Here is a 12008-nt window from a genome sequence, read left to right on the forward strand (position 1 = left end):
TACATAACTTAGGGTGTTTTGAAACTAATTATACAAACTTATATTTATATTTTAAAAAAAAAAGTATACGTGCTCATAATAAATACCAATTATATATGTTTTTAATAATACAATGATATATCAATATTAATACCAAATAAGTATACAATCATACATAAAACAGTCTTTTTTTTTTTAAAGAAGATACCACTTGTGATTTTTTTAAGCATAGGCTGAATATAGAAAAGATTTCCTTGGTCTAACCTTTTTTTTTAATTTTATGATTATCTTTATTAATAAGATTGTGTACATAACTTCATATACAAATATTGATGTGTTATTATATAATTAAATATTATTTTATTTTTAATTATTTAATTATATAATAATACATTATTATTTATATAAAAAATTGTATATATAATATTACTAGTATCTTTATATGCTTATTGTTATTAACCACATGTTTGTAGGAAATGTTAAACTTCATAATAAGGAAAAATAAAGTTGAAGGGTCCTTTTTGTTGTGTTAAACAAGATCACATTGCTTTGGAAAGCGTACTGACTAATGACTGCTCAGCAAACCAGCAAGACAAACACACCTTTCACTTGAACTAACATCTTCGTTTTCTACGTAGGATGAGTTGGTCAATACAAACACAAGTATATATTATTCACGCTGAAACTCGGGGATCTATAAAACGCCTTCTACTTCTCTGTTTCTTCAAGCAATTTCTGTCTTTCTGTTCCCTTTCAATCGCCCACCATTTTCATTCTTATTCATTCTACCCATAACCTTGTTTTCTAAGTAAACCCCTCAACTACTTTCTCCACATGACGTTCCAACAATTTGTTTAATTAATTAAGCTTCTTATATACAAGCCATTTCATTCTGTTTCCAAGAGAACCCACTTCCCCTCTTCCATTCTTTTGTCCAAGTTTTGGCTTTGAGAGGCAAAATGAAGACGCTTTGTATGTGGGTTCTTCTTGCTCTTCCCTTTTGTTTTGTCTGGAGCATTGGTGCCGAGAAAAGTCCAAAAATAGAGCGAATTTCTGGTATGCATTAAAACTTTCTTTTAAAATTTTTTTGCACTTAGATTTTATTTAATTATAATATTTGTGAGATCACATATGATTGAAAAAAGGTTAAAACGAATCATTAGAATGATAATGCATAATTGTAATTAGGATTATAATTTCTCACATACTTAGCATATACTTTTCTATTAATATGAGTAAGACTGCCATAAAGGATGAGGCATTAAATTGGATTCTCTGAAGTTGTTTATTAGGTTGATTTATGCATTTCAACTTCTTTAGAGTTGTAAATTTGGTGAAATGAAATTTTCAGAAGTTTTCAAGTTCCATCAAAGTCACCAGAAAGTTGACCTAAAAAAATTCTGAAGCCTGAATTTTCTTTGTGCTTTTAATTTATTTTCCAGGAAGTGCTGGAGATGTCCTGGAAGATGATCCTGTGGGGAGACTTAAAGTTTACATTTATGAACTCCCAAGCAAATACAATAAGAAACTTCTCCAGAAAGATCCCAGATGCGTCATTCATATGTTTGCAGCAGAAATTTTTATGCATAGATTTCTATTATCCAGCCCTGTCAGGACCCTGAATCCTGAGGAGGCTGATTGGTTTTACACCCCAATTTATCCCACTTGTGATCTTACACCCACTGGCTTGCCTTTGCCATTCAAATCTCCCAGGATGATGAGAAGTGCTATACAGCTTATCTCCAGCAATTGGCCCTATTGGAATCGGACTGAAGGGGCTGATCACTTCTTTGTTGTACCTCATGACTTTGGGGCTTGCTTCCATTATCAGGTATAGAAAACTGCATAGTGCCTATAAAGTTCTGTGGATCGCAATTGCGTCATAACGTTCGTTTTGTTATCTTCATTCTGTAGGAGGAGAAAGCAATTGAAAGGGGAATACTCCCATTACTCCAGCGTGCTACTTTGGTCCAGACTTTTGGGCAACGCAACCATGTGTGCTTGAATGAGGGCTCTATCACAATTCCTCCATATGCCCCACCACAAAAAATGGAGGCTCACCTTATTCCTCCTGACACTCCACGCTCAATCTTTGTCTACTTCCGCGGCTTGTTTTATGATGTTAATAATGATCCAGAAGGAGGTTACTATGCAAGGTATGCTCTTCACAGGGGCAGACTTATATGGGGCCTGGTGACCCTTCTGACTCCACAATGTTTTTGAATTTAGCTTGTTAATGTTTACCCGGAAAGTTAATTTCAAGCTGTTTTGGTTTTTCCGGCAGAGGAGCAAGGGCAGCTGTGTGGGAAAACTTTAAGAACAATCCCTTATTTGACATCTCTACTGATCATCCAACAACATATTACGAAGATATGCAGCGAGCCATCTTCTGTTTGTGCCCCCTAGGGTGGGCACCTTGGAGTCCAAGACTAGTTGAGGCAGTAGTCTTCGGCTGCATCCCTGTAATCATTGCAGATGATATTGTTTTACCATTTGCAGATGCCATTCCCTGGGAAGAAATTGGAGTGTTTGTAGCAGAAGAAGATGTGCCTAACTTGGACACAATCCTCACGTCCATACCAACAAATACAATTCTGAGGAAACAAAGGCTTCTTGCAAATCCTTCGATGAAACGTGCAATGCTGTTCCCTCAACCGGCGCAATCTGGTGATGCTTTCCATCAAATCTTGAACGGTCTAGCGCGCAAGCTGCCACACGACAAGAGTATTTACTTGAAGCCTGATGAGAAGATTTTGAATTGGACTACAGGGCCAATTGGAGACTTGAAACCTTGGTAATATAATTGAATTTTTTGGTCTTGTTAAGGCTTGTTTCAAGTGTTTAAACTTGTTTTGGTTTAGTTTGGAATTGGAGATGATTGAAGTACAGATATGAATACTTTGGACAGTTGTATAGTTGATATGTTGCAGTGCTATGTTTTCTTTTCATTTCTGGCATTTGCAAAATATCAGTTTAACTCAAAATTTATTCAGAGTCTCTTTTTTGTTTCTATTTTGTGGCTTTGAGTTTATTAAAGCTGTGTGAGTGGTGTATTTGAAGACAAGGATGTGAATTAGGGCAATGGTAATCAAGAGTAATGTCACTGGGTAATGCAAGAGCAGGCTAACTGGTACCCCCCAATAACATTAATAGGGTAATTTAAGAATTTCTGCAAAGTGGTTCTTAGGGTTGAAAATTCATTTTCTCCATATCAATTGTCAATTCTCCTCATATAGTCCAAGAGAGTTTGAGTTTGAGATTCATTAGCATTAGGATAAAACTTTTGATTTATTTGATCTAATGGTTATGAAGTTAATTATTGAACTAAAAATTTTACTTGTTTAATATGACGAGTCAAATTGACTCAAGTGGAGTTTCTCATTATAAAAAAGTGTCAATTTGATATAATTAATTATCAATTAAGTCAACATAAAGAAATATTTAAGAGATGTAATGGAAATATCAATTATATACTTACAGAGCCCTCTGTTATTTTTAGAAAATTAACGTAAAAACTTTCAAAATTTTGATGTGAAGTTTGATCTTGATACCAATGGTTGAAAAACTAGTTATTAAGTATTTTCATTTTATATAACGTGATAAAAATTTAAAAGTTAAAGTTGAGATGGCCGAGTTGGTCTAAGGCGCCAGATTAAGGTTCTGGTCCGAAAGGGCGTGGGTTCAAATCCCACTCTCAACAAATATGATATTTTTAATAAAATAAACATTTCAATCAACAAATTTAATATTTTCAATACAATAACCGTAAACATTTCAGTCAACCATTAATTTCGAGTGCAGGTCTTTACCTCTCAACTCTTTCAATCATGAGCCTCGTCATCTATGTTATATTAGGCCAAAGTACTTTTTCCCATTCAAAGAAAGTTGGTTTTCAAATTTTCATCCTCTAATTTTGAAAATCTCAAATACCCACTTATAAAAAGTCAAGTTTATTAATTTTTAGATAAAATTATTATTTTATCTGTAATATTCAAATAAACTAAAATTTAATTTTTTTCTCTTCTAAATATTAAAAACTAAAAGTTTTTCTCTAAACTAAATTTTAAAAAATGGCATCTTTCCTAGGGTTTAGTTTTCAATATTCGACACCAAATTCGATGATGAAAAGTCCTTGACACATCACCATATTTTAGTAGTCTCTCTCCCCTCCTCTGAAACTCTGGTCGACGAAGATCTTATCTGGAAAGATGAGTTTTAGGGTTTATTTTTTAATATCCAATTTCATCATCAACGATGCATCACTATACTTAAACAGTCTCTCTCCCCTCCTTTAAAACTCCAGTCAATGAAGATCTCATCTGGGAAAATGAAGCTCTATGATTTAGTTTTCAATCTCCAGTGCCAAATCTGGTGTCATCACTGACGATGAAGAGTTCTTGACACATCATCATGCTTCGATGGTCTCTCTTCCCTCTTTTGAAATTTTGGCCAACGAAGATCTTGTTTTTGTCTTCCTAGATGAGATCTTCATCTGCTAGAGTTTCAAAAGAGGGGAGATAGATTGTCGAAACATGGTAATGCGTCGAAGACTTTTCATCGCTGGTGATAGTGTCAAAGATTGAAAACTAAACCCTAGAGGAGAAATGTTATTTTTTAAAACTTGCTCAAGGAAAAACTCTTAGTGTTTAGGGTTTCGGGGGATAAGGAGATTAAATTTTAAAGAATTAGAGTTTTGTTAACTTTAACCGCCTATGAGTGAGTGTTTATGATTTTTAAAGTTAAAAGAGTAGAAACTTGAAAAAACAATATACTTTGAGTGTGAATAAGTTCTTTGGCCTTATTATTATGTAAAAATATAATTATAATAAGAATAATTATTTACTGATTAATGCTTTTGTTTGAAAATAAATTAAAGAGTGGTTCATTAAAAGAAAAAAAAAAATAGATGAAGCTCCCAAATGGACTAGAGGCCATCAGAACCAACAAGCCCATCCTACTGAAAGTTGAACAAAAACGAAAAAACTTCAAAGCAAAAGCATTCTATGGTGGTCTATAGTTTAATGAATCCCAAGCAGGTGGAATCAAGGCAATAGAGAAAAATTAAACCTTTTTTACAGACAATATATTGCATAAAATAGTCCAACAAAACAAATATTATGTTGTGGTTGATTCGATCTCAAAAGTGACGATCCAGTTCGAATGAGACTCTTTGTTACCAAAATAATAATAATAAAAATAAAATATGTATTTAGGTTGATAAGAAGCCTGTAACATAATTAACATTTTAGTATTAAGTGCTTGCTGCTAAGCCTTGGAAAACAAGTATTGTGAAAGAAAGGAAAAATTTCAAACCAAACCAACAAATTGGTTTGGCAATATCTCAAATCAAACCAAACTCGTCTGGCCTTTAAATTAAACTGAAAAATTACGGTTTGGTTTGATTTTAGTTATAGATTTAATGGTGTTTTTGCAATTTAGTTAAGGATAACTATATTTAGAGATATTGAACTATTGTATTTTTCTTATCGGACTAATCAAATTTTATTTTTTTATTAAACAGACAAAACTCTCCATTTTTCCAATTAAAAGAATAAAACTTTTTAATTTTTTAATTCAAAATAATACTCAAATACAATTATAATTATTTTTATTATTTTGTTTTGGAAACAAAATAATTGGTTTTATATTCTAAATAAAAAATAGTGAATGCTCAGTTCATTCTCAAGTTTGTGGGTATTATTTTTTTTCAACCCTTAAACCAAGAAGAACTATGCAAGAGGAATTAATTTACACCTTTTTACGGATAATACTATATATATCTATATAATTAATTAGAGTTTTATAAGTGTTACAGAGATTTAAATTGAAAACTTTTTTTAAAAAATTTTAATATTTTATTAATTTTGTTAATTTTTTTAATTAAATATATATTTATTTATGTATTTAAAGTGAATATACATATTTTTATTATTCTTTTATCTATGATGGGTACGATTCGAAAAGCCGAAGGTCAACATTTTGACTTCTTGGTGGAACCCCCTTGATCCAATAGCATTTTAAATGTGACATAGGCGCATAGCTTTGGGTTCCATTTATAATTCATGAAATACTGACCTTCAGATTTTGGGTTAAAGTTGGCAACAGCTAATGAAATACGGATCCCTGGAAAACTAAAGCTTATAGAATTAGAACAACTTTTCCAATCTTGATAAGGTCAATCCAATTTGGAATAATCGCTATTCCCACCGTCTTATCAATAATTTTTATTAGGCTTTAAATCTTATTTTTACTTGCTTATTTAATTTAAAATTTCAATTAAAAAAAATATATATTTTATATAATTAGAATACATAGATGATATGTTATAATATATTTGAATTAAACATAAAATAATATTTATTCATATGATAATACGTTAAGACGATATTATCTTTGTCTTCATATAGATGATGACAAATCATCAAGACAAAGAAGATTTATCATTCAAACAATATATTTTTTTTGTTTAAATTCCCTTCGTCGTTTGTCGAGAGAGAGAGAGATGAAGGGAGAGACAACACCTGAGAGGGGGAGAGTAGTCGTCGTTTATCAAAAAATTTGAAACCCTAAAATATAACTTTTTAAAACTTAATTTTTAAAAAATTATTAATTTTTTAAAACAAGAAAAAATATAAATAAATTTTTATATTTTTTTAATATCATTCGTTAAATGATAATTATATTTTTATCAAAATCTAAACATTGGTCTTACAAAGTTTGCAAGACTTGGGGGATATTTGGATATCAGATTGCATAAAAAATTAGTAAGAATTAGAATCATTTTGAACCCATCATTGCTTCAGTTTTATTTTATTTTTTTCGAATCAACTTTTTTTTTTTTTTTTTTTTCATGTCTTAGATTTAAAGTGAGTTTCCCTACAACTAAAATCTATCGAAGAGTAAATCACATTTTCCTACCAAGACTTTGCCTTAAAAACTTATCTTCACCCCTAGTTGGCATAAATAATACTTCCCTCCTCAAAATCAAACTATGTTTAAAAAAATAATGGTATATGGGTAAAATAGTAATTTATCATTAATTATTTTTTTTTTTAAATTGCCTTAGAAATAATACTCAAATGTTTTAAAAATAGTAATTTAACCCTTAGAAAAGATTTAAAAACTCATAAATTAATTATTAAAATCTTTTCAAACTTATGTATATAGTAAAAATACTATTATGAACTCAATAGTTTGTAAATATGAAATTTACACGTTTAACTTGTTGTATTATGTTCAAATTATCGGAGATGTAACTATTATTTTTAAAAAAATTAAGGAACATATTAAAATATTAAAATTACAAAAAGACTTAGACTTTTTCAAATTTTCAACAACTGCAAAATTTTCATTAGCATCTCTATATTTTAAAAATTACATTTTGCCCCAAACATATAATTATATGTCATTCAAACTCCTATCTATAGAAAGAGAGGAAGAAAGTGGTGAGGTTGAAAGAAAATGGAAATAATTGGATCTTTATATAATTTGAAAATAAGTGAGTTTTTATGTAAATCAATCATTGAAATTTTTTCAAACCCTCATATATTTTAAAAATACTAAATGAACCCAATAGTTTGTAATATGAAATTTATACTCCTAATTTGTTGCATTATATTCAATTTTGAGGGTGTTCCTATCATTTTTTAGATTATAGAGGGACATATTGAAAATTTTAAAATTTAAAACATGCCCCACCATTTTTTAAGTTTTCAAAACCCCCTAAAAATTTCACCAACACCTCTAATATTTTTTTAAAGCCATGATTTATCCTCACATATATGATTATACATCTTTAACACTTTTGTCTATGAAAAGAGGAAGAAAGGGGTGAGAGTAAAAAAAAAAAGAGAAATAAATGAGTTTTCATATAATTTTGTTTATTAAAAATTTATTTTTAATTATTGTTAATTTGAGGTTATATTATAATTTTGAATAATGAAATTGTAGGGATAAAAAAATAATTTTATTTTTTAATATTATTTCCTTATTAACAGTGTAATTTTAAATGTAAAAATGTAATTTATACTAATTAGATGTGGAAAAGTGTTTTAAGACCAAACTTTTGGTGGGAACATGCATCGGTTTATTGTAAAATAATGTCTATCAGAAAATTAGTTAAAAGGGCATTTTCATCTTTCTATCAAGGAGGTTTAGAACTGAGGACATTTGAGTAATTTCATATTTCTGTGATGGTTGGGGGTATATGCTACTTTTTTATTATAGTGGGGCTTTCAGAAAGCTGACCTCTCGGAGAGGTATACCCATCGAGACAACGACTCAGACGCAGCTGTCGTTCCTCCTAGAATTTGTGAATTACTAAAACTCAACAAACACACACCTACCCCCTCCATTTTACTTCGCTTGAATCGTAACTCGTCAAACAACTCCCCGTCTGTGTCACCAACCTTTTTGAGAGCCTCTATGGCTGCTGTTTCAGAACTTTGCAATTCACTCCCTGCTGCTCTTTCCTCTTCTTCATCGTCTATCAAGCCCGGATCCTCTTCTGGGTTGGTTTCGTTTGTTTCTCTTCGTAACAAAACTGGGTTCAACTCCAAAGTTGTGTCCTCTCAGTTGAGCCTGAGAAATAACCATGCTTTGAGAGGTTCCTTGGTGTAAGTTTACTTTTTTATTTTTTGTTGTGATCTTGTGTATAAACTTCACTTTTGTTTAATTATCTTTGTCTGTTTGATCTGCTCTAGGGTATTTTCTTTTTCTGTAAACCCTTTTGAGTAATCAAGATTTGATTTTTATTTTATATTTGCTGCGATTTGATTTGATTTTTTTGTTTTGATCCATTTTTTTTGGGGCAAAAAGTTTAGTTGATAGAGCTTTGCATTGTGTATAATTTTTCTTTTCAAGAATTTTTTTTGTTTGAGATTAATCTTTTAATCTAATAGATTATAGATTTGTATCTATTTTGATATGTATTAGAGTATTATTCTCTGTTATTAAATTGATCATTAGGGAATGAGTAAGATACGATATCAAATGCATGATAATCCTTTGGTTTTGTTTAAATTTTAAGAAAGTAATGATAATTTGCACCCCATCTGGTAAAGTTTGATGCTTAATTCAACTGGGTTGCAGTGTCAGGTGTTCACAACAAGGTGGAAATGGAAGTGCAACTAAAAGAACAACTCTTCATGATCTTTATGAAAAGGAAGGCCAGAGCCCATGGTATGATAATCTCTGCCGCCCAGTTACAGATTTGCTTCCACTAATAGCTAGTGGTGTAAGAGGTGTAACTAGTAATCCAGCGGTAACTACCAATCTTGTTTTCGATCTGTTGGTTGTTAGTTCATGCAAACTTATATTTGTTTGATTAATTAATATTGAGGATGTGTACTGAGGCGATTAAAATTTGTGCTTGCAGATTTTCCAGAAAGCTATTTCATCGTCAAATGCTTACAACGATCAATTCAGGTGTTTTAAGCAGTTTGATTTTGAAGTAGTAAAGTGCTTTTTATATGATTGGGAAATTTAATTGCTTTGTTATATTTACTGCATCCCAGAGGCTGCCCAGTATTGATGAGCTTTTTGCTAAATTTTATTAACATTATAGTTTTGCAGGATTTGTGAAAATCGTGTTATCTTCTTCTGCCAAGAAGTCAACACTAAATAAACCATGAAAAAATCTAATAGATTTATCGTATCAATTATTTCAAGTGCTTAGGAGATTTTAATGAAGAATAGTGTAATTTATCCTTGCAATGGCTGAAGCTAGTGTTTGGAGCACAGCTTATCTTTGTAATTTAGCAAATTTTTTATTAATTCTACACTGACTGTACTATATACATATTATGGTGTTGTTTTCAGTGAAGTTTTCAACTGTTTGGAGGTAGATGGGGTTAAACTTGTAGGCCCCTTAATTTCATTGATCAATTAAGTGGAAAATGATGTAACAGTTGACATTTTATGGCCCTTTAAGGAAAACCTTTGTATAGAGAATTCGTGTTCATTTTTGAAGACTTGTCATTTTTTGCTGTTTATTGGTATCTGGAAGTTGGGTTTACTGTATTTTGACATCTGTTTATAAGTATAAAATTACTTCTTGTATTTATGGATAATTATTGAAATCTACAGGGAACTTGTACAATCTGGAAAAAACATTGAAGCTGCATACTGGGAACTTGTGATTAAGGACATTCAAGATGCATGCAAACTTTTTGAGCACATATATGATGAAACTGATGGTGGTGATGGCTATGTTTCAGTCGAAGTTTCACCTAGACTTGCTGATGATACAAAAGGGACTGTGGAGGCAGCAAAATGGCTTCATAAATTGGTTGACCGCCCCAATGTCTACATTAAGATTCCTGCAACAGCTCCATGCATTCCTTCTATCAAGGAAGTCATTGCAAATGGCATTAGTGTCAATGTGACTGTGAGTTCATTCTGTCCTTCCCTTTCCATTCTTGGGCTATATAACCAATTATATTGTCAAAGTTGTCTTAATCTATACTATTATATGCTGGTGTTTACCTTGAGTGAGAAGTATGTGCCACAGCTGTATTATCCAAGGGATTGAAAGTTTGTTTCCTCGAAATCCTTTACTTCTCCTATGTTTTAAAATAACTATTTGTTTATGGTGGTATCTGATTTTCCATTTCCGTTGTGTGTTCCTGCAGCTCATTTTCTCCCTTGCTAGATATGAAGCAGTCATTGATGCTTACTTAGATGGCCTTGAGGCTTCTGGTCTAGATGACCTCTCTAAAGTCACAAGTGTTGCGTCCTTTTTTGTTAGTCGAGTTGACACCCTCATTGACAAAATGCTTGAAAAGATTGGAACACCAGAAGCTCTTGATCTTCGGGGAAAGGTAATTTAAGTTCGATTACATATTCTTACTCGAGACTATAAAACTTAGAATGTAAAGTTGCTTATTGCTTGGCATCTAAACTGTGTTAGGCTGCAGTAGCTCAAGCTGCTTTGGCATACCAGCTCTACCAGAAGAAATTCTCTGGTCCAAGAAGGGAGGCTCTTGTGAAGAAAGGTGCAAAGAAGCAGAGGTTGTTGTGGGCTTCAACCAGCGTTAAGAACCCCGCCTATCCTGATACTTTGTATGTTTCTCCTCTCATTGGACCTGATACGGTGAGCATATTCTATCCATAGAGTTGATCTCTTATTCTTACTGCACTGTTTTCTTAACAACTGCGGTCATATCTAAAACACCTCTTTATATGCTTTTTGCTGATTTCCCTTATGCAGGTTTCAACAATGCCTGACCAAGCTCTCCAAGCATTTATTGATCATGGTGCTGTTTCAAGAACAATTGACGTAAATGTATCCGAGGCTGAAGGTGTTTACAGCGCACTTGAGAAGTTGGGAATCGACTGGAACTACGTTGGCACTCAACTTGAACTTGAAGGAGTCGACGCCTTCAAGAAGAGCTTTGACAGTCTGCTTGACACCCTGCAAGAGAAGGCAAACTCTCTTAAGCTGGTAAGCCACTAAGTGCTTAAGAATTTATTGGCATTTTGTCAGTGTGATCAAAATAAAACAAGTGGGTTCTCAAATCCTGCCTCCTAGCTTTGTAAGACTTCTTAATGATATTGTGTGCTGTGTACAAGCAGTGGCTTCGTTGCTTTAGTTCATTGGCAGTTGTATTGAAAACTTGGCTTTTATTTTTAATTTTTAATTTTTAATTTTGAATCTTCCAATCTGATTGTAAATTTGAATAAGTTTGGTGATTGTAAATGGAGTTACATGTTGTGTAGTCAGAATATGGAGTTGTTTCCTTTGATTCATATGGTATTATGGTTCATTTTATAAAATTTTAAATTATTTTTAATTCCAATTTGTGCTAAAGCATGTATTTACAATTTTGCCCTTGACTCAATAGTTGACTAGAAAAAAGGACATGAGGTACACATAGTTTTTAATATCCTATAATACATGATATGTGTCTTATAATATACTATATATATCTTACAACATAATATGATGTAAGTAAAAAATTATATATACATAAGGTATATTGAAAATTATCGATACGATAGATATATCTTACGATATGATATATGTTATA

At 31.7% G+C, this 12008-nt stretch overlaps 2 protein-coding genes and 1 non-coding gene across 3 annotated transcripts; all 3 read left to right on the forward strand.

The window, feature by feature from the left end:
- The first annotated feature begins 624 nt into the window (after positions 1-624).
- LOC123192478 (probable beta-1,4-xylosyltransferase IRX10) lies at positions 625-2991 on the forward strand. Its single transcript, XM_044605051.1, has 4 exons — positions 625-1035; positions 1422-1810; positions 1894-2135; positions 2264-2991. The coding sequence occupies exons 1-4, from the start codon at positions 939-941 to the stop codon at positions 2775-2777; spliced, it is 1242 nt and encodes a 413-aa protein (XP_044460986.1). The 5' UTR covers positions 625-938; the 3' UTR covers positions 2778-2991.
- A 607-nt stretch (positions 2992-3598) lies between these two features.
- Positions 3599-3679, forward strand: TRNAL-AAG. The gene has a single exon. It is a non-coding gene; the product is annotated as a tRNA-Leu (tRNA).
- Positions 3680-8260: 4581 nt separating this feature from the next.
- On the forward strand, positions 8261-11771 carry LOC123193395 (transaldolase-like). Its single transcript, XM_044606365.1, has 7 exons — positions 8261-8594; positions 9070-9241; positions 9356-9405; positions 10066-10366; positions 10611-10799; positions 10889-11071; positions 11189-11771. Exons 1-7 carry the CDS (start codon positions 8404-8406, stop codon positions 11432-11434), a joined length of 1332 nt encoding a protein of 443 aa, XP_044462300.1. The 5' UTR covers positions 8261-8403; the 3' UTR covers positions 11435-11771.
- Positions 11772-12008: the final 237 nt, after the last annotated feature.

The sequence above is a fragment of the Mangifera indica genome, chromosome 12 (genome assembly GCF_011075055.1).
Source record: "Mangifera indica cultivar Alphonso chromosome 12, CATAS_Mindica_2.1, whole genome shotgun sequence".
Taxonomy (NCBI): Eukaryota; Viridiplantae; Streptophyta; class Magnoliopsida; order Sapindales; family Anacardiaceae; genus Mangifera; species Mangifera indica.

Bases quoted from the DNA above. Each gene is read 5' to 3' on its own strand.
- LOC123192478 (XM_044605051.1), top strand. From the start codon at position 939: ATGAAGACGCTTTGTATGTGGGTTCTTCTTGCTCTTCCCTTTTGTTTT. The intron at 1,811-1,893 runs GTATAGAAAACT...TTCATTCTGTAG, and splicing joins GGGCTTGCTTCCATTATCAG to GAGGAGAAAGCAATTGAAAG. The intron at 2,136-2,263 runs GTATGCTCTTCA...TTTTTCCGGCAG, and splicing joins GAAGGAGGTTACTATGCAAG to AGGAGCAAGGGCAGCTGTGT.
- LOC123193395 (XM_044606365.1), top strand. From the start codon at position 8,404: ATGGCTGCTGTTTCAGAACTTTGCAATTCACTCCCTGCTGCTCTTTCC. The intron at 9,242-9,355 runs GTAACTACCAAT...TTGTGCTTGCAG, and splicing joins GTGTAACTAGTAATCCAGCG to ATTTTCCAGAAAGCTATTTC. The intron at 9,406-10,065 runs GTGTTTTAAGCA...TGAAATCTACAG, and splicing joins GCTTACAACGATCAATTCAG to GGAACTTGTACAATCTGGAA.